At 43.8% G+C, this 27,684-nt stretch overlaps 1 protein-coding gene across 6 annotated transcripts; it reads right to left on the bottom strand.

Annotated features, from left to right (window-relative positions):
* Positions 1-90: 90 nt before the first annotated feature.
* Positions 91-27,148, bottom strand: zdhhc5a (zinc finger DHHC-type palmitoyltransferase 5a). Of its 6 annotated transcripts, none has more exons than XM_048241195.1 (13): positions 27,041-27,148; positions 26,633-26,743; positions 15,499-17,848; positions 14,022-14,143; positions 13,652-13,809; positions 12,492-12,664; positions 12,105-12,207; positions 10,916-11,007; positions 10,688-10,814; positions 10,405-10,522; positions 10,144-10,256; positions 6,924-8,002; positions 91-2,102 (listed from the first exon to the last, which is right to left on the bottom strand). In XM_048241195.1, the coding sequence occupies exons 3-13, from the start codon at positions 15,654-15,656 to the stop codon at positions 1,868-1,870; spliced, it is 2,478 nt and encodes an 825-aa protein (XP_048097152.1). In that variant the 5' UTR covers positions 15,657-17,848; positions 26,633-26,743; positions 27,041-27,148; the 3' UTR covers positions 91-1,867. The 6 variants fall into 6 exon arrangements, with proteins under 6 accessions (XP_048097152.1, XP_048097145.1, XP_048097159.1 ...); XM_048241188.1 differs by having other exon boundaries at positions 15,499-16,785; positions 16,966-17,848; positions 26,633-27,134; XM_048241202.1 differs by having other exon boundaries at positions 26,633-26,687; positions 27,041-27,100.
* Between the last annotated feature and the right edge of the window lie 536 nt (positions 27,149-27,684).

Here is a 27,684-nt window from a genome sequence, read left to right on the forward strand (position 1 = left end):
GGCATAGTGAGGCAAAATAAAAACATAATTAGTCAAGTCTGTGCAATGACAATGGAATTTCTTGACAATAACCAAGTCAAAAGGCAACAATTAACATTTTATAAACAGTATTTTTTATTACCAATTCTCAACCACACACGCACATACACACACATCCACCCACACTGAGCTATACAGTATACTTCCCTCCCATATTTGCCATGTTCCTGCCTTCCTGCAGACTACTCTCTTCACCATCTTGTCTGGCAGGTGCATCCACTGGCCACATATTACCTGTCCAAACACCTGGATATCTCAAGGGGCAATGTGCACAAGGTCCAACTTTGTGGACGCCAAATCCTGTATTTTCTATCGATTGTTGGATAGATCTATAGCGCCCTGCGTAATGCCTGCAAATCACTGTGAGAAAATAAAAAAGAGCTTAAATTAAAAAAAGAAAACTACTCCCTCAAACTGATTTCAAAGTCCGTTTGAGAATGTATTCTCAAAGTCCAAATGAGAATGTATTTTACAGTGGTCTAACCATAACCAATCAGGACTGGCTAATATGGTTCTCTTGTCTCTCTATGGCTTGGCGATGCAAGCATGTGTAGTAAGCTGCTGAATACCAACTGACTAGTAAGACTACAAGGCAACAGGAGAGACAGCAGATAAAAAGCAAAATGAGGGAAGGGGAAAAGACAAGTTGCATACTTTCAAGGCGCAGACCAAAACGTATACAACCGAATCCAGGAAATACAACCCAACATCAGCATGGGTTTCTGTATCAAATGCATGAAAATGCTACATATCAATCACCAGGGTGAAATCCCCCCCATTGGCTGAAATCTAGATCTGTGTTCAAACCCTTTGTTAGATTGAGGCAACATGCTCACCTTCTGTAAATGACAGAAAGGTCCAGTCCATTAAACAAAGGTCTGTTTTTTTTTTTTTTTTTTTTTTTTTTTTTTTTTTTTGATTAGCTAAAAATCCGGTGCTGATTAAAATCTCATATCAGCCGTTGTAAAAAAAAAAAAAAAGAGGAAATATTGATCTTATCAATAGCTTTATATAAATTCATATAAAATAACATTTAAAAATTAAATAAAATAAAACAATATTTCTCCTTGATTCACCAGGCAACTGCCCCAAAAAACACTAGCAGACATTGGCTGTTCCATCTCAAAGCTCAATGCAAATAGTGTGCCCTTGCTCTTCTGTTCATCCACTACTGATTGGTCAATACACAGAGGCATCATGGCAAGTAGCCAGTATCACAGTGGTCCTAAATGGCTATAGCATGCCAGTAAGTCCCCATGTAACTGGTGGAAAACCAAGGGAGCAAAAAACAACAACCCCTCCCCAAACCAATTCTTTTTGTACAGACCAGACGAGGAGTCATTTTACACATATTAAAGGAATCTTCTTTTTTTGTTTCTTGTAGAATGTTTAAGAAAGGCAACCCAGTCAAAGCAGTCACACCTCATTGGAGGACAGATGAAGGAGACCCGCCTCTAACGATCTGTGATTGGCTCCCAGTGTCGGCGCATCAAACATTAGTCATTATTACACTCCAGCTGACAGTCTGAGCTGGCAAAACCCAGCCATTTTGGTTGTGGAAAGTCCTCCTTTGGAAAACAACATTGGAAAGGTGAGATCGAGTCCACAGCAGCGTGAGGGATTTGGGGAAGGGGTTGGGAGATTGGAGGAGGGTGATAGAAGTCATTCAGAGAAGTTATGGCCTCCTCTAGAAGTGTGGTTATTTTTGTCCACCAACTGTCATCCTTGTGTCCCACCCCTCCCCTAACATTAGAGTTTCACTACAGTTCCAGCAGCTCCAGGGAGTCTGTTCTTGATGCTGGCTGAGGAACATAGTCACTCAAGTCACTCAGACTGAAATCTCATAAGTGGTTCCACCAACACCAGTCACTTTCTTTACCCCGCCCCCGGGCTTGTGGGCGGGACTCTGAGTGGCAGCTGTGCTGGGATAGGCCTGTCCAGGGCGGGTGGAGACACTGATTGGATGGGAGGGTGAGGAGGGGGTCGAAGAGGCAGGTGATTGGGAGAGGGATGATTTGGGCTGGCCATTAGTTCGGCTGTAGGACTTCATTTGAATTTCGTCCCTAGGAAAGCACATGGAAATAAAGAATAAGTGAGCTGGAGACTGTTGAGAGACATCCAGATAAATTCAAAAACAGCAACAGCATCCTAAAAGAACACACTGGATAAAACACACTAAAGGACAACTCTCCCATATTGAGATAAAGCCTTTTTTTCAAATTATAGCTCAGGTATTCACAAAGCCTTTTATCTTACCACTAGGAGTACTCCTAAATCGCACTAAAAAGATTTTAGCGAGGAGTTTTCTCTTAAAAGTTATTCACAAAGCCTTTCAGACTTAATCTTAGTAAGGAAAAATGACAACTCCTAAACTAAGAGTGAGTCTTCGTTGCTATGGATGACGTCATTACTCATGCACGAGCTTCCCTGAAGTGACCACCTTGACTGGCTGATGATTGTAACGCGGGAATGATTCCAAACACCTCCCTTACTATGATGAGTGACAGGTCTGAGAATGCGTGCGCTACAGAAGTAGTGCGGAGGACGGAAGATGATGAATAACTGAATAAAAAGGCCTAGCCTAAATGAATAAAGAGTAAGGCAAAACAAATAGCCTTGTAGCCTAATGAAACATAGGCCTACGGATTGATGCAGTATCTTTGCAACATTATTAAATTAATCTGTCACCATAGGCTATGCCTACGTTTGCAAAGAGGAGAACATTTTAATTTGATTCACAATGAAACGTTACATTTAATTTTTATTAACATTTTTTGTTAACATTTAATGTTAACAATGAGTAGTTTTGGTTGTTGTTGGTATGAATTGCATCCCTTTATGAATGCAAAATTGTTCCCTCACGATAATCTCCTGTTGCGCGATAGGCAATGATTTCAAAACATCGCACCATGAAATGCCACAAAAAGCTGTTTGTGAATAGGTCTTAGTAAGTTAGGAGTCCTCTCGACTTCTTTTAAGCTGTCCCAGACTTAGGTGCTACTTTTAGGTCTAAAATGCTTCGTGAATTACTTTTAGTGAAAAAAAATAGAAGTCCTAAAGTTAGGAGTGACACGCCCATTATTTTTAGGAGTTCCTCCTAAATTCGCCACTTAGGAGCTACTTTTAGCCTTAAAATTCTTTGTGAATACGGCCCCTGATTCCCAGTCGACGAGTTATCTGATCTAGGAAACTAGCCCACCACACCATGCTCTACATGAACACATTCAATTATTTACAGATGTAGCACAGAAAGCAACATTCCCACAAAGGCAATGACCAAGCATATACAGTAAACAGGTGAATGTATGACTGAATGAAATTTGTCCTGAGATCAAGAGTCAGTAATTTGTTCAATAATTTGTTCACTGGCAAATCTGAATACGTCTGTGAACGCAAACACATTCCAATGGTAAGTTTGCATATGAACAATTCATTTTGCGATAACACGCTACTTCACCAATTTGAACATGATACTCTGCTTTAACAGATTTCTTTCCAGCACTGGTTTGTTAGGTTATGGTGACATGAAGTCCTATGGCAATTGACCAATCCCAAGCCCCACCTCCCATTGTCAGTCCCATAGTTACTGTTGCTGTCGGACAAGTTTGCAGGAAAGTGTGAGAACACGTGTTCCAACATGGGGACGCAGCACCCCCATTTAGCCGAGTTGAAACAGTGTATGCTGGATTTCTGGGCGTCAAGTAATATTGATATATTCAAAAAACAGAGGCCAGAAAGGCCTTCAGTATGCGGAAGGACACATTCACAATGTCCGCTGTTATCAACAAGTTGGAACACCATAAATTGAGGACAAATCAATCCGGTGTCACGGATCTTCATGGGATGCAAAACTGGGGATAAACAATTAACATGTTATCACGAGCAGGTAGTTTACCTTATTTGCTGCAGATGTGACTCCGATTCAATAAACAGGTCTGTGCGAATATATTGTGTTGACGTGTCCATAACAAAATCTAACCATATTTCAAGGATTAATTGAAGACGGAACCAAGTGCTGCTCAGATCCAAGTTCCCATGCAACTTGGGAGAGTGGTTAGCCTGTTAAGCAGCTCATGTTGGGGAGGTGGAGAGATAGCCTCGCTTCGGTAGGCCGATACTTATTATTTTAAATGGCTGCTTTAGACGGAAGAGTTGAAATAAACATGATATACAAGTGTATTGAAAATAAACCACTCTATCCGAGTTTAAACCCATACCACACACGACATAATTATCTGCATGGCAGGCAGACGCTATCAAGAGCAACATTGCAGATGTGATGTCTTGCACTAGACTCCATCAGTGCCCGCTTATACTAAATTTAAATGTGGGCAATGTAGTAGGCCTAATATTGGTGATTTCGAGACTGCATAGCCTATACAGCAAGGCATAGTTTTGAATCGGCATATGATTGGATCTTTAGAAGACATTATCTCTCGTTCAGCCATCAAGATAATGCAACGCAGTTGGTTGCGTTTGTGGAAAAAACTATCGTTAGCTTTTTTCTGTGAACAGTCTTCTATCCCATGTTAAACATGGCAAGGTAGCCTGTGCTTAAAGTAGGCTATTCTTGTTGTGTGATGAAGAGATATGTAATTGAAGGTGTAGCCTAGGCCTATTTGTTAGCGCGTCAGACTTCCAATCGTATGTGCCATGAGAGTGCGAGTTCAGTTCCTGCAAGGTAGGTTAAGTGTAATTTTTTGCGTAGGCTTATGTTGTCCATTGTCATTTCAACAGTTTTTGAAATGACAATGGACAAAGAAGTTTTTAAAGGGAACATTTTCGTACAACTTCAGATTTCTTTAGGCCATCCTTAAAAATATTTTCGCTTGCCGTGAACCCGACCGACCCTGTCAATTTAGAACCACCCAAATATTTATTTTTTCCCCTTTTAGTCCTAATCGACTTGCCGGGTTGTAAACTTCATGTTAATACCGACCGATTGTTTTTTTTACTCTAAACAACCAATACAAATGCAATAAAATAATATTTCTTTTAGTAGGCCCAAGTATTGTGAATATAAATTGCCTACATGCAAACGTATTCACTTAAATAAAACCCTGTGGCGGCCATCTCTACACCATTGGTTTTACGCGATGTCACACTATGGCCTACGCCAGTTTCATTCACACAAACTGATAATGCTTTTACTTGGCATGAAGTTCTGGAAAAACTGTGGCCAGATCTTTTCTCATCCCTTCTCCCCTAGTCTAACGGTGACCGTGGTCGGAGTATAGAAATTGGTTGTGGTCTATTTAGCATTTCTCAAAATATGGGTCCGCAACATGGAGACTGCTGGTCCGCTGGAGTCGGGAGGAAATTTGGCCCGGTGCTTCATTTGATAATTTGCTGCGCAGTTGATCAAGAAACCGCTGATCGACGAAAAAATAAAACAAACGCTTCTGCTATCGATGTCATTAAACATGGAGCCCTACAATTAAGTGGTGGCATGAGCATTCATTCAATGCGCCGCTCATGCGGAGAGAAACTGAAACTAATCGATAACGTTGGTATCAAAGCTCCGCTTCAACCTGTTGGAAGGCTATTTATTTATTTAACGAAACTTAATAGAACGACGTTGTTTTTGGAACTTCCTTAGAAACAGAGCAGACTGTATAATACACTGTATAGCATTGAGTATTGTAGGCCTATAGTCAAATTTCAATATAACGCGGGCCAAGAGCTTGTAGCCTTCTTTCTGGGTACATGTAGATGAGCCCTATGACCCCAAAGTCTGCCATGACCGGGCCTCAGGTCAAAGAAGTTTGAGAAAGGCTGGTCTATATAACCTGCATCAGAATGAGGTTTGCAATGGTGCGCCTGAAGGTGCACGGGTTGAAGACCCAGTCAGTTACTGCCAATGATATGCACATTTGTGTAAATTCATTCCTAATAATCACCATGACCAAATTGTACTTTTTTTTTACTTTGAATCTTGAAAAAAAAAAAAATATTGACCTACCTATCGAATCATTTTTAATTTTTTTTGGCTGTTACTGCAAACAAAAATATTTTTAAGGATGGCCTTACTGAAAAGTAGCAGCCTATCCTATAGACTCAATGCAAAGTTATGTGTGGTTAACGTTTCACACGGTCAGGGTATCGGATGTCACTTCTACAAGTAGCCTACCCCAGGCATATAATATAATATATTTTTATTATTAATATATTATTTGAACCTTTTTGAGCTCTTTAGTTATTTAATTAAAGAAGCATAGCATAACTGGCGCATTGCCATACAGAATGACACTAGAAAATTGACCGAGGTTGAACGAGGTCCTCCGAAGTCCTCATTGTGACATAGTAAAGGGGGACGGGGCTTGGGATCGGTCAATTCCCCACTCAGCTCGTTGAGGGACCAGGACAATGCTACCTGCCCTCAAATTTGCTTCAATGGGGGTAAGCTGACTAAATACTCTTGACAAATCTCCAGTAAATAAATAAATAAATAAAAAAAACAGAGGAGTTTAATACACGATGCAGCTACATCCAGTACAGACAGCAGAGGGCAGAACTGAGGCAGTCAGGTGAATTCAATTGAAATGCAATCAGAAAACAAACAAACAAACAAACAAACAAACAAACAAACAAACAAACAGGTGGATCAAGCAGTGGAGAAGAGATGAAATCAAAACAACTCACAGGAGTCTGGGAGGAGGTAGGTAGTAGTAGCAGTAGTAGTAGTAGTGGGAAGAGAAGGAAGGCGGAAGGAGGGGGAAGAGGAGGCAGCGGGCTTTCAACGGAGAAGAAGAGAGGCGTTCTGCAGACGGGGGAGAGGGGTAGGAGGGGGTGGGGGCTCTGTGTGTGAGAGAGAGGTGGGTCGGGGTTGGGTGGGTGGGGGGGGGGAGGGGTCGGGTTGAGCATTGGTTGCTGTGATTACTCACTTCGGAGCCTGGATGCCCCCCATGCCGCCTCCGGCCCCGACGCCGCCAGCCGAGGCAGAGGCCTTGCGCACCATGCGGTACTGCATTTCGGCGGCCGCTGCGCTGGAGTAGGACAGGGACTTGCCCAGCGGCGGGGGGTGAGGCGAGCGGGGTGGGTGGGTGCTGGGGGGGGCCTCGGTGGAGCGTGTGCGGTAGGGGTAGGCGGGGGGAGGGCCCGAATCAGACAGCAGCGGGGGGCGTGAGAAGCGGGGGGCGCGCTGGCCGTGATGGTGGTGGTGGTGGTGGTGGTGGTGGTGGTGGTGAGGGCCAGCGGACGAGGAGGCAGATGAGGCAGCGTTGGAGGAGGTGGAAGACGGCAGGGCCGCAGGCGGGGGGTGGTGGTGCGAGTGGTGGTGGTGATGAGCGTGGTGGTGGGGGTGCGGGTCCAGGGACAGGGGGGCGTGAGGCGGGGGACTGCTGGAGGAAGAGGAGGAAGCGGCAGCGCGCAGGTAGGCGGCGCGGTGCGGAGAGCCCAGCAGCCCCGACGGCTGGTGCAGCTCCACCTCCCGCTGCTGTGCGATCTGCGCTGACAGGTACGGCGAGCTGTAGCCCAGGGCCACGGGTGTGCGTGGGCGGCCCGGCGACAGCTCCGACGCGGCGGCCGAGCTGGCCGGCGCTGTGCTGCTCGGTTCCAGGTCAGGGCTCTCAGAGGGCGTGAGGAGGCTATCGTACGACAGGCTGCCGTTGAGCGGCACCGGTGGCGTCTGATTGGCCAGGCTCTTGTAGCTGGCGGAGGTGGTGGCCTCGGAGGCCACGCCAGCGCCCGCCTGGCCCGAGCGCACGCTGGACGAAGAGCGAGAAGGCCCGCCGCCACCACCCGACAGTGCCGTGGCGTCCGAGAACGAGGGGTACGAGCGCCCGCCAAGGGAGTACCCAGGGATGCCCGGGCCCGCTGCCCCCCCACCAGAGCCCACTGACCTCTCAGAGCCTCCGCCCCGCTCCCCTACCCCACCGTCCAGGCTGGGCTCGGAGCGGTAGCCCGGCTGCTGGCTCGACTGCAACAGGGAAGATGACTCCTTCAGACTGTCCCCACGACTCATCTGAAAGATGGAGAGGAAGAGACAGACAGACAAGCAGAAACACAGAGAGGGGAATAAACATAACAGAGACAAAATTAGCATAACACACACCTTCCTAATGTAGAAGCTGTAACAACATTAACAAGTGCAGATACAGCACAGCGCTTTGAAGCCTCAAACCCACACCAGGATGACCCATCCCTCCCCATTGACAGCAAAGTGGCCAGAAGAAACAGCAGGGCAGTCTAGGCGTACACTACAGAGGGTTTCTGGAGCACAATGACAGGGGAAGGGTATCAGGAGTAGTTCTAAACATGAAAGGCCATAATGATGATTACGCCGAGAGGGGCAGGGATTATGTGAAATGCTCATGTGAACATTTTTTAATTTCCCTGCCGGGAACACTTCAGACACAACACTAGCAAAGGATAATTACTGTGTAACCTGTGTAGCTGGTGGCCACGTGGCACACATGTTGGGCCAGACTAGATGGCCCTGAGCCGCTCACTTAATCCTCCTGTGGTGCAGCAGAAACAGCCCCCCCCCCCCCCTCCAGAGGCACCCGGAGGCGTAAGCGCTGCAGCAGCGCATTGGTATTATGCACCTGTAATCCAGTGGTAGGCAGCACAAACAACCTGCCCGTCCGCTAGCTTAGCAAGTGTCTGCCATAATACCTAGTGTACCCACCCAATCCCATCCCCTCCCTCTTCAACTTTTCCCAAGTGGACAGATGGCCTGGGGTCACCATGTGTTATCACTCAAACAATAAGAGGTAATGGCATGGAAGTACCCATCCTCCACCACACCCCACACACACATACACACACGCACCAGACTGAAACCATTAAAGTTAATATGAGCAAAAGGAAAAATGTAATCTCTTTAGGGTGACTGACAGATCTGCTGTGCTGGGAGGAGAGAGTAAAAGGGGGCCTAGGCAGCGCACGCGGAGGCTGCCATCTGCAGTGTCTACTGAGGGGCCTAGGCAGCGCACGCGGAGGCTGGCATCTGCAGTGTCTACTGAGGGGCCTAGGCAGCGCACGCGGAGGCTGCCATCTGCAGTGTCTACTGAGGGGTGGCAGCGCACGCGGAGGCTGGCATCTGCAGTGTCTACTGAGGGGCTTAGGCAGCGCACGCGGAGGCTGCCATCTGCAGTGTCTACTGAGGGGCCTAGGCAGCGCATGCGGAGGCTGGCATCTGCAGTGTCTACTGAGGGGCCTAGGCAGCGCATGCGGAGGCTGGCATCTGCAGTGTCTACTGAGGGGCCTAGGCAGCGCACGCGGAGGCTGCCATCTGCAGTGTCTACTGAGGCGCACGCGGAGGCTGGCATCTGCAGTGTCTACTGAGGGGTGGTGAAAGCAGATTCACTACAGCAGGGTGGCGTGTGGGTGGGTGGACGTGATAAAAGCTAAGAGGGAGGCACAGCTATGAGCAGGCTGAGAAGCAGTGGAAATCAGAGAGAGAGAGAGAGAGAGAGAGAGAGAGAGAGAGAGAGAGAGAGAGAGAGAGAGAATAATGTGGTAGGAGTCAAAATGTCATTAAATTCTACTGTTATTCTGATGGAATAGCCCTACAAAACAGTTCCCCTTGAGAAGGTGGAGAAGTAATCGCATCAGAAACTGAGACAGGAGAATTGAAATTGACAATATTTTCCCAAAATCAATTTCTGATGGATTTGAAAACATTAACCAGAATGGCACCACTTCCTAGTACATATCAGTTACTGTCTTTTCACAGAGCAGATTTACTAAAAAGCTACATGAAATGCTACTGAGGAAAATACAGTAAGGCAGTACACACACTGACACACTTAGACACACACAAGCTAATAAGGAGACAACACAGAAAATGACAAAAAAAAAATGAGTCCAATGACAACTTACTGATACTGATCAACTGAAAGCCACTGAGTGATCAAAAAAAGAGAATTAAAAAGAAATTAAATGAATGGTAGATGCACTGGAATGAAATTAATCAAAAGAAATTAAATTCAAGAATTGCATGCACATGCAGTCAGGACAAAAATGGCTCAGTCAAGTATGGCAATGGAAATACAGAGAATATTTACTTACACATATAAAAACATGTTATGCACAGACATGAACACAGCTCACTCCTCCCTTGTCAGATTCAGCGCTCGCTGTGCAGCGGAGCAAGCGTACCTGGTTGGCATAGGCGTGGGTGAGGGCGGTGTGGTTCTTTCCTGGGCTGCTGTAGGCAGGTCTGTACTTGTACATGGTGGGCGTGGGGGGAGCTTTATTCAACAGGCTGCTCTCTGAGGACAGAGCAGAGAGAGCAGTCAGTATGCTGCAGGGTGGGAGTGACGCCACCACGCTGAGGAGTCACTTAAAGGCTTTACATGTGTGATTGCATATGTGCATATGTGTGTGTGTGTGTGTGTGTGTGTGTGTGTGTGTGTGTACCTTCACTGTGGCTACCGGGCCCTCTGGAGAGACCAGGGTAGCGTAGCTCTGGTTTGGGGGGAGGTGGTGGCTCAGCATCAGCTGACTGACTCTCCATCATCTCCAAACTACTCTTAGACTGAGAGAAAAACAAATAGAGAGATAGTGAGACAGACAGACACAGAGAGAGGGGGAGAGAGAGAGAGAGAGAGAAAGAGAAGAAAATTGTGGTTTGGCAGAGACCTGATCCAGGTTCTCTAATGGACTTTACTCAGCTATACACAGGGTACTTGAGGCTCCTTACCCGGTGCATGTCGCCTAAGATACCGTTATCGAGCACCTTGGCAGTGAGCTGCGAGTCCGAGAGCTGTGGCCGGAGGAAGGGTGGTTGTACAGCTACTGCCAGAGACTTTCTCTTCCTGCCCAGGTACCTGAGGAGAAGGAAGGGCAGCCATAAACACAGATCGAACATGGATGTGTGTCATGTGTCGTGTGTGTGTGTGTGTGTGTGTGTGTGTGTGTGACAACCAACCTTGGGGCCTGGGAGCTGCAGAGCACATGTGAAACGTTCCTCCAGCAGCCGTTAGTGAAAGGGTTTACACCCCCTCTAAACTTCCCAGTTACCTACAGGGACAGACACAGAGGAAGAGAGGGGGAGTGGGGGAGAGAAAGAGGGAGAGGGGGAGAGAAAGAGGGAGGGAGTGTGTGAGTAAGCTGGATTGCTTTGGGAGATCTGATGGGAGCACAGTAGTGCATAGTACTCATAGTATTCATTAATAATACACTAATAACAAAACACTTCATACACTTTTATTGTAATACAAAAATACTGAGGTAAAAATAGAAATGAAACTCAGATAAAAAAAAGAAAGCAACAGAAGAAATTAAAGTAAAATAATATAACAAACGAAATAATCAAATAGCAAAATGAAAAACAAACCATGAAACTACCATCTTGTGTGAGATCTTTGTATTTTGGGATAAGCGGTTAAGTATCCCAGTGGGTAAAAAGCATGTTTACCACTGAACATGATACTACTGATGATGGGTTAGGGAGAGAAACCCATCAAAACAGCATAGGAGAAGATGATGACCTCGTCTTTTATTAGATTACAATCCCTGTCTGTTTATCCTAGAGCACGCTGCTTGGTGTGGGGCCTCATATTTGTCCCGGATTATAAATCTGTTCTAGGAAGATTAACATTTCGCCCCACAGAAACACACACACACACACTCTCACACAAACAAGATCAGACATTCTAACACAACACCACAAACAGTGACGGCGCAGACGTGCCCAGGGCAGAGAGCCAGGCCAGTCGTGAGATGCAGACGTCCAGCTGGGCAGGACATGTAGGAGTGGTGACACAGAAAGTGTGTCGGAGGACCCTGTGGAACACATGGCTCGCAACACCCTATTACACCGTGTGGCAAGTAAGTACAGGAAAACAGTCACACAGGCCCATCCCAGGCTGCCTAGAACCACATGCTAAACGTGTCCGACCAAAGTAATGTCACCATTGACCTCAATATTTGCACAGCTTTGTTGGCTATACATTCTAATGGATTCACAAACAACCCTAGCCGTAGGATAAAGACACACTAAGTTGACTTGACCTTCTCTTAACAGAAAAAGAAAAGAAAAAACAACACAAAGAAAGCACAAAACAAAACAAAAGAACATGCCTTTCTTTACGAACAAGTGACTCCCGTGCATGTACCTGCTCATTAGTGGTCCTTCCCCGTGCCACCAGTACGATGTGGAAGCCGGTGAGGCCAGCCACCGGGATGAAGAACAGCCCTGCCACACACATGACTGCCATACTGGAGCAGGAAGAGTCAAGGACACAGAACTGTGAGTGTGGGATGCGTGCACACATACACACCTGCTGTTAGTATGACAGCATAACTCTCCAGCTCATTCACACTCTCTTACACACACACACACACACACACACACACACACAGCACACACACACAGCATGCAAGAGAAACCATTCATGCTCCCTTCCTGCCCAAATTCATCTGCCATTCTTTTTCACAGTAACACAGATCCAGCACTCCTTCCCTCCCTCCCACAGCTTGAGGCAAAGGCCCAGGAAGGATACGTGACGGCGGAGTGCGCTTGGTCGAGCTCCTGTGTGTGGTAAAGGATGAAGAGCAGGCCGAAGCCAAACACGCCCATGATGTGTGTGGTAAGCGACAGCAGGAACAGGAAGAAATACCGGTAGTTCCTGCGCCCAATGCAGTTATTCACCCATGGGCAGTGGTGGTCAAAGTCCTGTAAACAACACACACGGCAATTATTTGCCTTACCTACCATCATGTCCTCACAATAGGGTCATGAAAACGGCAGACAAAGAACGCAGGAGCAGCTGAACTTTGCCAAAGGAATGTGCCATAAAACAACTTCCTGTTTTAGCCTCTAACAACCTTGCATTGTGAACATGTCAGAAAAGAAACCTCCCTGCTATCGTTACCACATAACATATTTACTACAGAGGGACTCTGCAATAGACAAAACTCTTGCTTGTGTGTGCCCCTGCTTGTGTGACTGCTGATGTACAGTATAGGGTCGATGCCTAGCTATGTTAGGGTAAGTGCTGCTGATGCAAGGAAGAAAAGGCAAAGTGACTGGAATGTGAGATGGGAGACTAAATTATTTCAAGTGATCAATTCAAGTCAGATGGCACTCTGTGGTCTGCCTGATTGATTCTAGAGGAGAGGAACAGAAAGACTGAGAGAGTGCAAAAAGCAGTGGGGAGTGGAAAGAGACGGTTTGTCTTTTCTGGGATGGCCGTGGCCTACTGCTTAGGGAATCAGACTTGTGGCCGAGGGTGGCTAGTTCGATTCCTGACTGGTGGGAAAAATGTGGGTGGAGGAGTGGTTGAACACCGCTCTGCAGTGTCCACATCCCTTGAGTAAGACACCAAACCCCCAACTGCCCCCTGGGCATCACAGTAGTGGCTACCCACTATGGGTTTGTGTGTGTTCACTACTCACTGTGTGCTGTTCACTTACCACAGAGGGGTAAAATCCAGAAAAAGACTTTTACTCAGGTTTAATGCTATCTAGATAGATATATCTATCATTCTATCTATCTCTATTTTATATCTCACATTTGTGCTTATCTGTGAGAGTGTGGCATATGTGCGTGTATTTTAAATCCATTGCAGTAAATCCAGGTCTGGGTGCCTGTGAGTGTGATAATCTGTTGGCCACAGGTTCAAAGCATCATGTTTGTGTTTGTGTGTGTGTGTGTGTTTACCTCCACACAGTTGTCACAGACGGAGCAATGAGAGCAGCGTGGGGGCCTGTAGAAACGGCAGGTGGAGCACCACTTCATGCGCACCTGAATCCCCCGAATCTCAACTGTTTTGTAGAGGGGAGCCCGGAAATCATCCTCCTTGTCCTCGTCCTCCTCAGCTACACACAAACAAAAAGGACATTCTTCCCTTATTCCACCCACTGACCATGTGAACATTAAGAGAAGAACGCATTACAGACAAAACATCACTCCACTCTAAAGACAAAAGACAAAATATATTTCAATATATCTCAACCAGTCCAGAAAGAAACTCACAATGTACACAGAAAAAAACAAATTAACAGATAAACAAGTAGTGGTGACTGACTACCTCTGGGAAAGATGCCAGGGTCCATGAAGGTGGCCATGCAGAAGTTGGCCAGCACAAAGAGGAAGATGACTCCATTATAAATGGGTACTGCAACAGAGAACTTTTCCGACAGCCATGGACACCTGACCGGGAGACAGAGAGAGGGAAGGGAGGGCAGTTGAGACTGACAAGCATGGCCCTTTCCACACAACACAGAGAGATCAGCCTGTTGGATCTCAGCTCATGATGACATGAACAGCTGAACCAGAGTCTGACTGACAGGTAGGTTTGTCTCTGGGAGAGAGGCCTCTAACGCAGCCAGGTCACAGTTCGGCAACCGGTTTAAGGAAATGGGCCAGTCACATGGGAGCGGGCCCGTGACCCACATTTTTCGGCTCTGTTCTGGGCAGAGGGCAAAGCTTGGGGGGCACAGACTAGTTGGCCAACACCAACCAGCGCCAGACCTCCTCACACTCACCCCAAAGGGAGAGGGGAGACCATGGCGCAAATACAGAGGCGGCGCTATATTCCTGAAGAGAGGCCTGGTCTCAGGATGTTAATGTGCTCTTGGGACAACACAGTTGAAGGACCCCACTCCCATGCAAAATGAAGCATTATGAGAAAAAACTATGTATGTTAACAGATTGCAAAAAAAATGGTAATTCTAAAACATAATGCAAAGAGAGAGTCTATGGACAACAGAGGTGGACAATACAGAGAAAGCAAAATAGGGAGGGCAGAGAATGAGATTTTTTTTTTCGCTTCGGTGACAGATGTTGGCCTATTTTCCTCCTTTTTTCAGCACTTAATCTGGAGGATAAATGAGATGTGACAGATCAACAGGAACAAATGGAGAGAGAAACAGAGATGGGAAAGTGTCAAATTGTGCCTGCATGAGCACTATGGACTGGCTCTGCAGTTACTGTTGTGAGGGAGAGTTTGTTTGTGTGTGTGTGTTTGTTGCACTGGGAAATGTGTTCATGCATTTGTGTGGTCTATTGCGGCTTGTAGCTGAAGTGCAACACACATATGCTGTATGGATGTATTTTAACCAAGTGATGCGGAATCTACTCAAAAAAGTCAGTCAAGCCAGACTAGATTCCTGGTAGACAAAGAAAGAAATGTAAAGAAAAACAAGAATAAATAAACACCACTTACAATTATGTTGTGCCTGTTAATGTAAGGGCAAGGCAATTTATGAGATTTTGTAGTGTCAGGCTATCGCTGCTTTAGTCCAGGCACAATTTTGAGAAAAGTCAGCAATTTTCTCCCATGGCCAACATAATCCAATATTCAATGACCAGCAATAAACATGTTATCCTATGCATTGACATAATTTTAAACAACAGCCAGAATTACCTGTGTTTTTACCATCTCACTTTCAAGTGCTATGTGCATGTAACTGTGTTGATTACAAAATGGTGATTATAGTCACACTGTTTGTGACTGGCCTAACTGCACGCTTGTCTGTGAGAGGACAGCTGCTACTGGTACTCACGTAAAGCAGAAGAAGAGTGTGGTCGATCCCACCAGGAAGGCAGTCGCCGCGGAGACGGGGACATAGCGGCTCGGCCGGAAGGGTCGGTGTGGAACCGAGGCGTGTGGCGGGGGAGAGGGGCCGGCCACACCCCCTCCACTCTTACTGCCACCCGCCATCACCTACACCCGGCTGAACAGCAACACAGCCGCAAACACACACACACACAAACACTCACTCACACAGAGGGTGTGCAAGTGGACTGGAAAGCGATGAAGAGGGAGAACACAAGGCGTAGGGAAAAGAGAATCCAAAATGGTTAGAGAAGGAGCACAACACGTCTCCCTCTACATCGGCTCGGGGGCTTTAGCATGGTCAAGAGACAGGACGACTGGGTGGAAAGAAGCAGAAAATGAAGAGGAATATAGAGGGGAGGGCGACTTTCTCCTCTTTAAATATCAAAGTTGTGGTCCGGGCACTTACTTGAAAAATAAAAATGCCCCAAACATGTATGAGTTGTATGAGGCAGCACTTCTCCTTGGATTAGCTAGATATTGGATTTGTCTTTTGAAATGTACAGCTTTACAGGGAGTTGATCAGAGGATAAGTGGAAGATAGTGGAGCTGCTTTAATGGCTGATATACTTGACACAAACTGATTTTTTTGGTGACAAATGCACTAAATAATGCAAGATAAAAGCAAAAAAAGGCTTAGTGATAAAAGAATAGTGCAACGGCAATTCATCAATATAGATTTGCCATATGGCTTAAATTAGAATATTTGGTTTTAAAAATAAAACAATGAAAACAACTGATACACCCAGGCAAAACGTCAGTAAGAAAAATCACATAGGCCTAAATTCTGGATGGAGTCACTCTTCCTTTCAAGGAAGTAGGTCTCCAAGTTCTAGTAAATCTATGCCAATCAGCAAGTAAGATGGAACAACTTAATTGTCAGCGTCACACCTAGAGTGACAAATATTGAGCAAGTTGATTTGGTTCTGCTGTGTGACAGTGTTACAGTACCAAGATGAGCAGAGGTAGAGGGTGACCCAAACTGGTGGAGCTGATAAAACAAAAGCTAACGCTAGACTTCTGTGGCGCTATCAGCAGCACGTGGCCTATGTAGTTATGGGGCTTTGACCGTCAGTAACACGTTTGGTACACGAAAGACAAAGTGAAATGGAGATGGATATAAGGACGAAGAGGGGGAGCAAAGAAAAGAAAAGAAAGAGAGATAGATAAAGAGAGATACAAACAGGATGGATGACTTTGGTTGTTCAGGGATGGGCTTTTCACTCCAGTCCTTCTACAAGTAAGAAAAAAATAAAAAAAATAAAATAAAAATAAAACAAGGCTCAGTCACTCAAAAAATGACAACTGGCCCAACAACTGGTCCAGCAGTTGAGGTGGTTATCCATCTGTACACATGAAAATCAGATTTAAAAAGCACCACTCAGTCTCCCAATAAAGTAAGTGGCCCGGAAACCTTTAGCTCGCTTCTGGATCGATCCCAAGTTCTGCTTGTCCGAAGATGACTCATTCCCCAATCCAACAGGCAGGGCAGTGACTACTAAACAAACCCCACAGCAGCTGCTCTCACAGGGGGGGACGCATGTGGTGGGCAAGGGCCCCAGAGTTCTGCAGAGAACCACAGGTGCCCTGACAGATCCTCAATGCCCATTCAGCCTTCACAGGGGGCAGACACCTGCTGAGCCCACAGGTTAGGATAGCTTGCGCTGCAGACGGCAGAGAGGAAGGCAAAGGAAGGGGCGGCAGCCTCCAGCCACTACCCTCAGTGACAAACGCACTCTTTCCTCACAGAGAGCTCTCTCAATGCACACACAGACACACACTGTCCCCAAACGTGGAGTAAGCTGAGGAGTTTTTTTTTTCACAATAGAGACAGATGGCAGATTGAATTTGGTTAAAAACAAACAAACAAAAAAAACAAACAAAACAAAAGGTGGCACACAGCCAGTCCTCTGGGGTGTGGTTGAGGATTTCCTCTTGGTGTTTAGGTCAAGCCCAGCTGTTGTCTCTTAGAAGGTGGGGGGACAAGTCGCGGGGAGTAGGGTTATGTAATCAGCTTGATAAGATACACTTCTGGGAGAACACCCCGAGCCATTCCGACACCTCCTTCCCGTGGCTCAAAATTGTGGGAATGTGGGGAGCACTTAGGATTCCCGGTGCTTTAGGGACCTGGCGAGTGTCCGTGTGTTAGTAAGAGTGTGTGAGAGAGATGGAGCTAATCCCTTAAATGGGAGATAAGTCCAACAGGTCCAACAGTTGGAGTTGTGAGGACACTGCAGCCTGCCTGAGAAAACACACGCTCTTCCGTGACTGAGGCGTCGTGTTGCTGACAGGCACTCCTGTAGAGAGAGAGAAAAGCAATTAGTGCTCAAACAAGCTAACAATGAACAGGACAGTTACATATATCCTAGATAAGTAGGTTATATAAAAATATGGAATAAGGCTACTTCAAAACTTGACAAAAATGTTTTCCGCTGGGTGCAAACACACTTTACAAACCACTTTGGACAAAAGCATCTGATAAATAAATAAATAAAACAGTAAATGCACAATTGCAATGGACCATTTATCAAAACTAAGGATGCACTAGTGATTGCGAGTCAAAGATTGTTCTTAAGTTATTGTTTATTTATCTATTTGCTTAATTAAGAACTCTGACCCCTATCCATGCTCAAGGCACAGCTGTTTGAAATCAGGCCTGTCTAAAGTAATACTCTTGATTAGCCAAGTTATGTGAGGTCAGCGAATCAAGATCAGTTCAGTGGCAGAGAAGGGAAAGGGGGTTGGGGTGGGCATACTTGGCAGAGGAGCCCCAGGAACTGAAGCAAAAAGAGCAAATACCATACGCCATAGCATTTCTACATTTTTGTGTAGGCCCACTTTTTTAAATGTAAAAACATATATTCACAAGGTATGAAAGTAATCCAAACATATATGACTGCCTAAGAAAATAAAACCCGTTGCCAGAATGGTATTTATGTTGTCAGTATGGCCTCATGGCAAAGCCTTTTCACAAAAATTAAGAGTAGGATGATGAGCAATCTAGCACTATTTAAGACTGATGATATAGTGAAATTGAAGGTTTAAGGCCACATTGATTATGACTAAACTCTAGTTAAACCCATGTTGGTGTTAGGCTAGAGGTTATAGCTATACTACACCACATAGCCCTACAGACAGTCAGAGAGGGAGATTGCATGATGGACAGAACTTAGGGGAAACAAAATGAGAGCAGAACTACTCACAGAGCAGAGCTGTTATTTGACCTCATTAAACAAGTCAGTAGTACAGTAGCTTAAGTCATTCATGAGGTTACGGACAGCAATACCAATATACAGAGCTTCAGTGAAGTCAGTGCATGTTTTTAATTTCATAGCAGTAAATGAAATTCAGAATGTCAATGAATTTAAATTTATTAGCCGTTTCCGGACATAACTTTTCTAAGAACATGTCGAGCGCCGAATCATCTAAATCTGCAACGCATATTCCATTAACATACGACAGCTGCAAGTGGTTGCAGCATCCATGCCACAATTGGGTTCAAGTGCCTGCAGGGACCCAGGTTGCAAATTCCAAAATTCCAGGATATTTGCAAACCTAATTAACACACAGGGTGAGTCAACCAATCACAGTCCTTTACGGTCTGCGTCGCCTCGATGTGAGGTTAGATATTTTTGGAGGTGCGCTTCGACGGCACAACGATTCAACGTAGAAGCATAAAATTAGCAAAAAATTAGGTCATATTTTGGTCACATTTTAGTATAAGAGCTTACAAATATGCTCTTATTTCTTAATTTTCCAAGACTAAAAATTTGATGTGAGACAATATGAATCTTAAATGTTAAGTGAATCTTAAGTAGTTGCTATCATAGTTAGCAACTATGCTTTTGAGAAATAGACCCCTGGTCGGGACCAGGCTAGCTGCACAGAATAAATCCCTATAGTAAATTAGGGCCATCTCTTTTTTGAAACAGTCAAGGCTAAATTCACCCAGGATATCCAGAAAAATCCCAGCTTAATCCCTTATCTAAGTTTTGTGAAATACCCCTCTGGGATTTGAAACTACAAAGCGTTGAAGGAGAACTTTGGCGATTTTTCACATAGATCTCTGCTTCTCGAGGTCACGAATAGTGTCGATACGAGAGAGAGAGAGAAAAAAGAAGAAAATCAGTGCTACCTAGCTTGAGTTGCTACAGCTATAGCAGCCAGGCAGCTACAGTGCCACACTCTGGGGGTATGATTTTCATTTTAATATCACATCATAGCATAGATGGCCCTTACAATGACCAAGATAAGAGCTTAAAAGTAAAGGTAGTAAAATTACACTGAAGATTGCAAACAAAACTGACCAGAGAAGTTGCTCACATTCCCATTCCCAGAGAAACCCCACACAGTGTTTTGTTTTTGTTTGGGTGACAGGCTGCTTCCACTTTCCAGAGGACAAGCCCGGTGTAAGTAATTCAGGATACATGCACGTTCTCGTTTCTCCAAAGAACTCACAGTTGGAATAAAAAAGACGTGAAAAATAGCGTCATTCACACAAAGTGAACAACCGCTTTTGATATAGACTAACAATGAAGTAAAGTTTTCCTTTTTTGAATGAGGAATTATGGCTATTTCTGTAAAACAAGGAGTAGGTGTGGTAGACCAACTGAATGCAAATTTACGTATGCGTCCACATGTGAGCGCTTCCTTGTCCCATTAAGACGGCGCTTGCCACTGCAAAGATGCACATAGTATGACTATATATACACCTTTATATTGTCTTTATAACCGAATTAGTTGAAAACACCTTCAAAAAAATGTCCCTCCACCTCCAATCAATGAAGGCTATTCATTAAACATCTATCAACAAAAGAAGAAAACAACGAGTGTGTTAATAATTAAGGCTACCCTAATTAAAATAACCATATGGTATTAGGCAGACAATCTGTTCTGTTTTGCGAGTAAATAGGCTACATAGCAAATAGTATAAATGAAATAAAGCTCTTAAAAATTCACATGGAGATCTGATTGGAATGACAGCTGGCTGAACCAATAAAACAACATAATTGACATTAGAATTAACTAAGCCTGGCTGTTAGCCTGGTCGGGACCAGGCTAGGTGCAGAGAATAAATCCCTGTGGCAATTTATGTGCCATCTCTTTTGTGAAACCAAGTCAAGTCTTAAAAAATCCAGGCTAAACAAAAAATCCCAGCTTAATCCCTTATCTTGGTGTTGTGAAATACCCCTCAGTTTCCGTCGCTGGCTGCAGGCCTTTTTAAACAGTGAGCTTTGCCTTTGCTCATCATATGTTATATAGAAAAAATTATTTATGTTAAGAACAGGCTGTTTAATGCTTTGCCTTTGCTACTATATATAGAATTATAAAGAACAGCTGTGTAAGTGAATTCTGTTTTGGACATGCCAGGGATGCTTCGATCAGAGTGTTTGGCCAATAACCGATTACCGATCACTGAAATCAGTATATCAATGCCGATTACCGATCACAGGATGGGCATAGAAAGAAAGTGCAGGGCTCTACACTAACTTTTCTTTTCACTTGCACCCAAGTTAGCAAATGTAGGAGCAAAAACGAAAATTTGGGCACAGTCCTGTACTTAACAACTTAGACATAATGCAGCCTAACATTACACTGCAGCCTTACAAACATGCTAATGCAACAACTTTTACAGGAAAGAAAATGTAAGAATATTAGTGTCTACTTTATTTTTTGTTCAGTTTTATTTTTCTATATTTTGTTTTAATAACATCATGCATTGCCATATTTGCAGTTAGGGGGGCTTTTCATTTGAAACGGGCTATCCTGTTTTTTTTGTGTGTCTGCCAATGCTGGATAGCAGAAGTGAGAAAAGCTACAGTTCTGGGAAGAAAGTTCATTCTAACTTAACGATGAATTAATGTTACGACTAGAGATGCACCGATTGCCATTTTTGGGCCGGTTCCGATTTTTCAGAGTTTCACCTGCCGATACCGATTTTAGCCGATTCCGATTTCATTTCTTCTAACCATTTTACAGCACACACAAATAGTTATTTTCTATCTTTTCTTTAATAGAACATGTTAATATAGAAATGTAATCAACTTCAGCTGCAGTATCAAACTATAATGCCAGTGTAATTATAATGCCATAAATTATACGCTGTGGAGCAGACAATAGTAGGCTGTCATTAGTTAATCAACATGCACAAAGAAAACTATTTTAAAAATGTAGGCTATGTTTTTGCTTTTAACTTTATGCACAAAACTGTGATTGGTCAACTAAGCCCTGTGTGTTGAGCCGGCTGCTTCAAGCAACCTGTGGGTAGTAGCATCATATTAGTTCGCTAACATAAGCTTTGCAAATACACTCAGACATATTTTGGTTACAGTGACGGGTTATCCGAATGTAAACTGTCTATCTGCCAGTAACGTTTTGAAATTAACGCCCGTAGACGCCAACAAACCGCAGGAGTTCGTTCTGACAACCTTTTATGTGGTGGCTTAATTTGAACATAAGAGACACAAAACTTTGAAAGGTTTACGCCGACTTAAAGGCAACTGCATTGTGTCGACGCCTTGAAGCATAAATTCTATTCACCAGCACATCAGTAAGGGTGTTTACATCGTATGCATCCATGCACAAATGTATGGGCGCACAAATAGCATTGATTTATGCGGCATTATCTCTATGCTAGGCTCTTGACTATTGTTCTTTCCACGGACCTTTACGCGGGCGGTCAGGGGAAAGCCCATCGGGCGTGGCCCTTGCGTATGTTGCCCATGTATGTGCTAGGCATAGCCCTAGTCTATGTGCAGTAAATAGTTCTAGTATTTTTTTTAAAGTGGAGTAGAACTACTAGGGCTACTGTATGTCGCTGCTTGTTGACATCTTATGATCATGTAGCCTGTGATCACTAAACATCGAAGTCCGATATCAGTCAGTAAACATTGGTCGTAGTGTTATCCAATTGCGTGCAGTGAGTTTTCAGATGCATGCTTGGTGCCGCCCCTCGAGTCTTTCAGATTTGGGTCTGGATTTCCAGGCTACCTAATGCATGATCACCACAGGTTTAGAAGCACAAGCGGAAAATTTAGGGGCACACACCTACAATTGACCTGCAGCAAAACTATTCACAATTCCCCCCATTCCAACAGCATTAAATAGCCTACTAATAAATTATATATTACATACAATAACAATGTGCTGTTTTATACTTCAGTTAAGTCCGGTCAAACTATTAATATCAGGTTGGAGGAGAGGTATTCCATGAGTGGCAATATCTCTGGACATCCCCATTTGGAATGTTTACTGTGAATAATCAGGCTGCATTTTGTATTGAATTGTTAGACGTGAACGTTGCTGGAGAATCAAGTTATTGTGGAGTGCAGATTAACATCCAGATTAACATCCAACGCTTTGGATGACATCTAGAAGATACTGAAGATACAGTATCACGTCATCTGATTTTTTTCGTCCTCAACCATGATAATTTGTTGCTGTAAACCCCCTCCGCTCACACACATTGGCCTATCCTGGCAGACTCTCCCTCCTCGTTTTTCAACATGAAATTCAGAAAGAAAAAAAAGTCTGCATATTAATTGCAGGTTGAACTATGCGTGAGCAGTTGCTGAAAATACTTGTACTGTCTCAAGAAATTCTAACAAAATGAGACCATTTGTTGAGAGGGAGTTAAGTCATTTAGAGACGAATGACCGCACAGGAAGTGCATCATAACAAAGGGACGCCAGACCCTCTTGTAACAGCTGTACTCAGTGATACTGCAGACTCGTAAAAGTAGTTAGAAAATAAGGCAGAAAAACTACAAGTTTCCTCATGCTGCTTCCTTATGTTGTAATGTGCAAAAATGTACAAACAATCAAGAGGATGCCTTCTTGTATGTGATTTCTACAACAGTGATACTGCAAACGTGTTGATAGCCTATTGTTGATGTATATGCTGTAGCCTAGTGTAAAGCATGTCACACAGTAGTCTAGCCTACAGAAAACACTTAATTGATGTGATGTGATATAATGATAACTTGTATGCCTACAATGGTTTATTAAACATCATAGTCATTTATTTAGTCAGTCATCATGTTCATGTTAATGAATAGGAAGGACACCTAAACGATAGCCATAAACCAAAATTGTTTCACAACATAAACTTATCTCATAACACTATGGCTTTAGAGCTAGTAGGCTGAGTTAGGCAACATTGTGACCGATACAATCTTGCAGTCAAGACAAGCCACTACGGAGGCCCTGAATGCACTTCTGACTCTGATGTTGTTGAACCGGACCATCACAGATCTTCTAAGACTGACACAACAATAAGCCTGGTGAGCCTGTTTGAAGACCCCGAGGTTACACCCCAAGAGGCTGGCAAAGATCAGACTGTAGAGGGATGAAAATTCATAGGATATTTTAAGAGACTGCTGAAGACTGAGCACAGCCTCACTGCCTGGACTTTCAGCATGCGGGACAACACTTTGATGCACTATCAAGAATATTCCACAGATAAAAAATTTCAACAGTTCAATATATCAGAACAATAAAACAATCACAAAATGTGTTAAATTCTTAAATAGAAGGATTATTTGCAAATATTTCCAACCAGTCTCTGTAAATAGAGAGAATTTCAGCATCAACAGGCCTAGCTGATATAGTTTCAGTACTACTACAATACCTTTTCAATAACTTAAATGTATTACAATTATCATCCATAAAAATTGAATATTAGGTCACCTCCTTATCCTTACGCCACCATTACTTCTGGGGTTCATGAATCTCTTGTTCACAATTCAATGCTTTAGTTCACTCTGTCCCACCTATAACATCTGTGTACATTACATGTCTTTGCCACAAGAATCCAACATTCTATTGTGTTATTCCATTGTTACATCTTGGCCCCATATTTTAATGAGTGACACTGACACAGGCATGGACACATTGCAGCTTCACTATTTTACATATTAGTCAGTGCCCTGGACAAATTGCTGATATACATATCACTATCTCTAAATCACAGAGTTAACTTTCTTTTTCATAGCTTTTTCTGAATTCCATAACATTGGCCAAGACTAATATTTTCACCCCAACTTAAATCGTGATCTTCACAAACTTGGCTAACAAAACATGGCATTAAGTTGCATTGGAATATGTTAAGACTGTAGTGTGTTATTCAGAAGTAGGATGGTGTGGCAAATGAAAAGCAAAATTGCTTATAAAATAATAGTACATCAAAGTGGTTTCAACCCTCTCCTGCCACCCACTGCCTTGTATGTTATCCATCATTCCATATTCTACATGTACAGAGACATCTGACAGAGAACCCCTGATGTGTCATGAATTATTGTAAGTGAGTAAATTATGTTTTCATCACACAAATTACACGGTGATGCTTACTCTTGACTCTGAACAGTTAACTACACCACTGAGCCTGAAAACATATCAAAACTGTCCCAAAACTACCGTGGCGTAATGTTAACTACAGCTCTGAAGCCATTAAAGGGCAATCCAATCTCATCATGCTCTATATATGTACGATTTAATACAGTGCAGACGTTACAACGTTTTCATGCAATACTAAGATATGTTGCCGTCACATAACTATAAAGCCAAAGCACCGCTTCTAAATTTCGTCTCCGAAAAGTTTGATGAGGTCTGGAAACGTTCGCTGTGCTAACTGTTACAAACAAAACCATTACGGCTATAGCATACGCTTGACTAAACCTCTCTACCGTTACCACGTAGACTACGAAGAGAGCACACTGATGACCACGTTAGCTCCAACTTCACCCAAAGCATACATTCCGTGACCGCTTCTGTTCGTAAAGACTCAGATTATCTCTTGACACTTCGATGAAAATGTCTAGTGTTTGTCTCCAACGAATGCTATACAGATAAGTGCAACTACTCCACAAACTAAACGTTTCAAACTGTATGTTAACGTTAAGCGAGTATATACATACATGTCGTATTCGTATTAATTATCCAATAGAATTATAGTTCCCAGTGAATGAGCATACATCATCTGCTTGGTATGAACTAGACGGTCTATTAATTTAGGGTGTGTTTTCGTTGCGGCTACATATTTCATAAGGCCACAAGACGAATCCTCGGATTTCCTTGATCCGTCTCCCTCACAGGGTTGCGTTCCCACCTCGACAATCCTTGTGGAGAAGACCGATGTGTCACTTGGCCCAGGGTGGGCAAGGCAACTCCAGTTAGAGATCAATGTTGCGTTACCGAATTGATGCATCGCATCAGTATTTGGACTGGAAACGTTAGCGGTTACTGCAAACCAGGGTGTATTAACATGATCGTTAACCAAAATCATTGCTTGACAACTAACGTTATCAGTAGCCTACAAACGTCAACCACTTAGTTGACAGGTTGTGCTACGTGCAATTTATACTGTAACGTTAACAAAAAATCAATACGTTTACGAGTAATTTCAGTTACCGGTGCTGACCAGTTTCCCTTTCATGTGCTCTTGTTAGTTTTATAATTAGACTTAACGTTAGATATCAGTCATTAACGTTACCTTACAACAGGACAGTTAATCACCATAAACGTTAACGTTAAGGTTAATCAAGATAGCGAAACATTTTAGAATTTCACGACAGTGTGACGTTCTCTGTAACGTTATGGAGATAACCGGCTAACGTTAACGCCGTTTCAACAATTTCATATCGCTTATTTGTTTACGACCAAACAAGTCGACAACAGGTCCCTAATTTACCAGCTAGATTCACAGATAACATTATATAGCTATACATAATCAGTTAACCTGCCATCCTGCTTTATTAACGTTAAGGCCATAAGGCTAGGTAACAGTGCACTATTAACGTTAGCAGCTAGCCACCGCTCATACACTGTGGCCAGTGAATATAGTGTACGCTAACGATAGTTTGCTAACGATATAGATTCTAGCGTTAACGTTATAACATTGGTCAAGTAATAGCCATCTCGGTTGAACTGACAGGTAACGTTAAAGATAAAGTGCACACCAGCCAGTTAAGGGAGTAGATTCATGCAACGTAAGTTATTTAACCTTAACGTTGTCACTAACTTAGCACAGCAATGTTAGATACTGTCAACGTTACAGTAACTGTACATTAACGTTTATGTTCTCACCAATTCTTCTCACGTTATGTCGTCCAAAAGAAACAGGAATTGCTCTTCCGATCGCCTGTGATGGTATGATGTAGATTTTGTATCAGTCCGTACCAACCTTCTGTATTAAATCTTGTCAGACCAAAACACATAGCATGTTTAGTCATTAAGCTAACATTAACTTAGTAGTGTTAATGTCTGGTAACCAGCGCATCTGGGTTGTTAGCAAGCTAACTTACTGAAAAGCTAGCTAGCTTTGATAGCATACCTAACCACCTAGCTTTAGCTATTAGCCATCTAGCTTTAGCTTTTCCCATCAAAATGTAATGACATTTACTTTGTGAAAGGAACACAGCATGGACTATTGTTTCATTCGGTAGCTTTGCGTGTATCCATATCTCGCTGCGAATATAACGAGCTGTTTCTCACCCTATAAGAATGATTTTCGGTTTACTTAACCCAGGTTGTTAAGACTGACTAGCTTCCAACGCCTTTTCGTCTTTTAACCAGTTACATTTTTCGAATCGCTTCGGTCCACGAGCCTGCCCGAACGATCTTTGTGTCCCGCCTATTGTGCCACTATTGGCTGAGTTGAAAGTCAATCGAAGACGGACGACCAATAGAATAGCGTTTACGCTTTTCACAACCAACCTAGAGGAAAATGTAGGCTACGCGCAGTCTTGGGGTAGTGTCCATTGGCTGCATTTATGGTAGTGCCAGCCGAGAGCCTAAAAGTCAGGGTGCACACATAGTGTCACACAGAAGAACCCCATAGTACACACATAGTGTCCACAAAGAAGACCCCACTTTCCCATCGCTAGGCATGGTGAAGCAATAATTGGGCTATTGATGTCAGAATAATGTTCATCACGTTTGTCTTTTAATTTCCCATGTATGTAGTTTGGCAGAGAACCTGACATACAAGTGTGTGTGCCCAAGCTACACCACAGAGGATTACTGACAGCAGGCTTTTGCAGATAAGCCCACCAAAAAGGGCCTCTACTCCTTTATATCCCTACAAAGCTGATCGACATCTGTCACCACCACCAAGCAGACATAATGATATAAATTTC

The sequence above is a fragment of the Alosa alosa genome, chromosome 1 (assembly GCF_017589495.1).
Source record: "Alosa alosa isolate M-15738 ecotype Scorff River chromosome 1, AALO_Geno_1.1, whole genome shotgun sequence".
NCBI classification, from domain to species: domain Eukaryota; kingdom Metazoa; phylum Chordata; class Actinopteri; order Clupeiformes; family Clupeidae; genus Alosa; species Alosa alosa.

Bases quoted from the DNA above. Each gene is read 5' to 3' on its own strand.
- zdhhc5a (XM_048241195.1), bottom strand. From the start codon at position 15,656: ATGGCGGGTGGCAGTAAGAGTGGAGGGGGTGTGGCCGGCCCCTCTCCC. The intron at 12,665-13,651 runs GTAAACACACAC...TGTTGTTTACAG, and splicing joins TCTGTGACAACTGTGTGGAG to GACTTTGACCACCACTGCCC. The intron at 2,103-6,923 runs GTGAGTAATCAC...GTGCTTTCCTAG, and splicing joins GGGGGCATCCAGGCTCCGAA to GGACGAAATTCAAATGAAGT.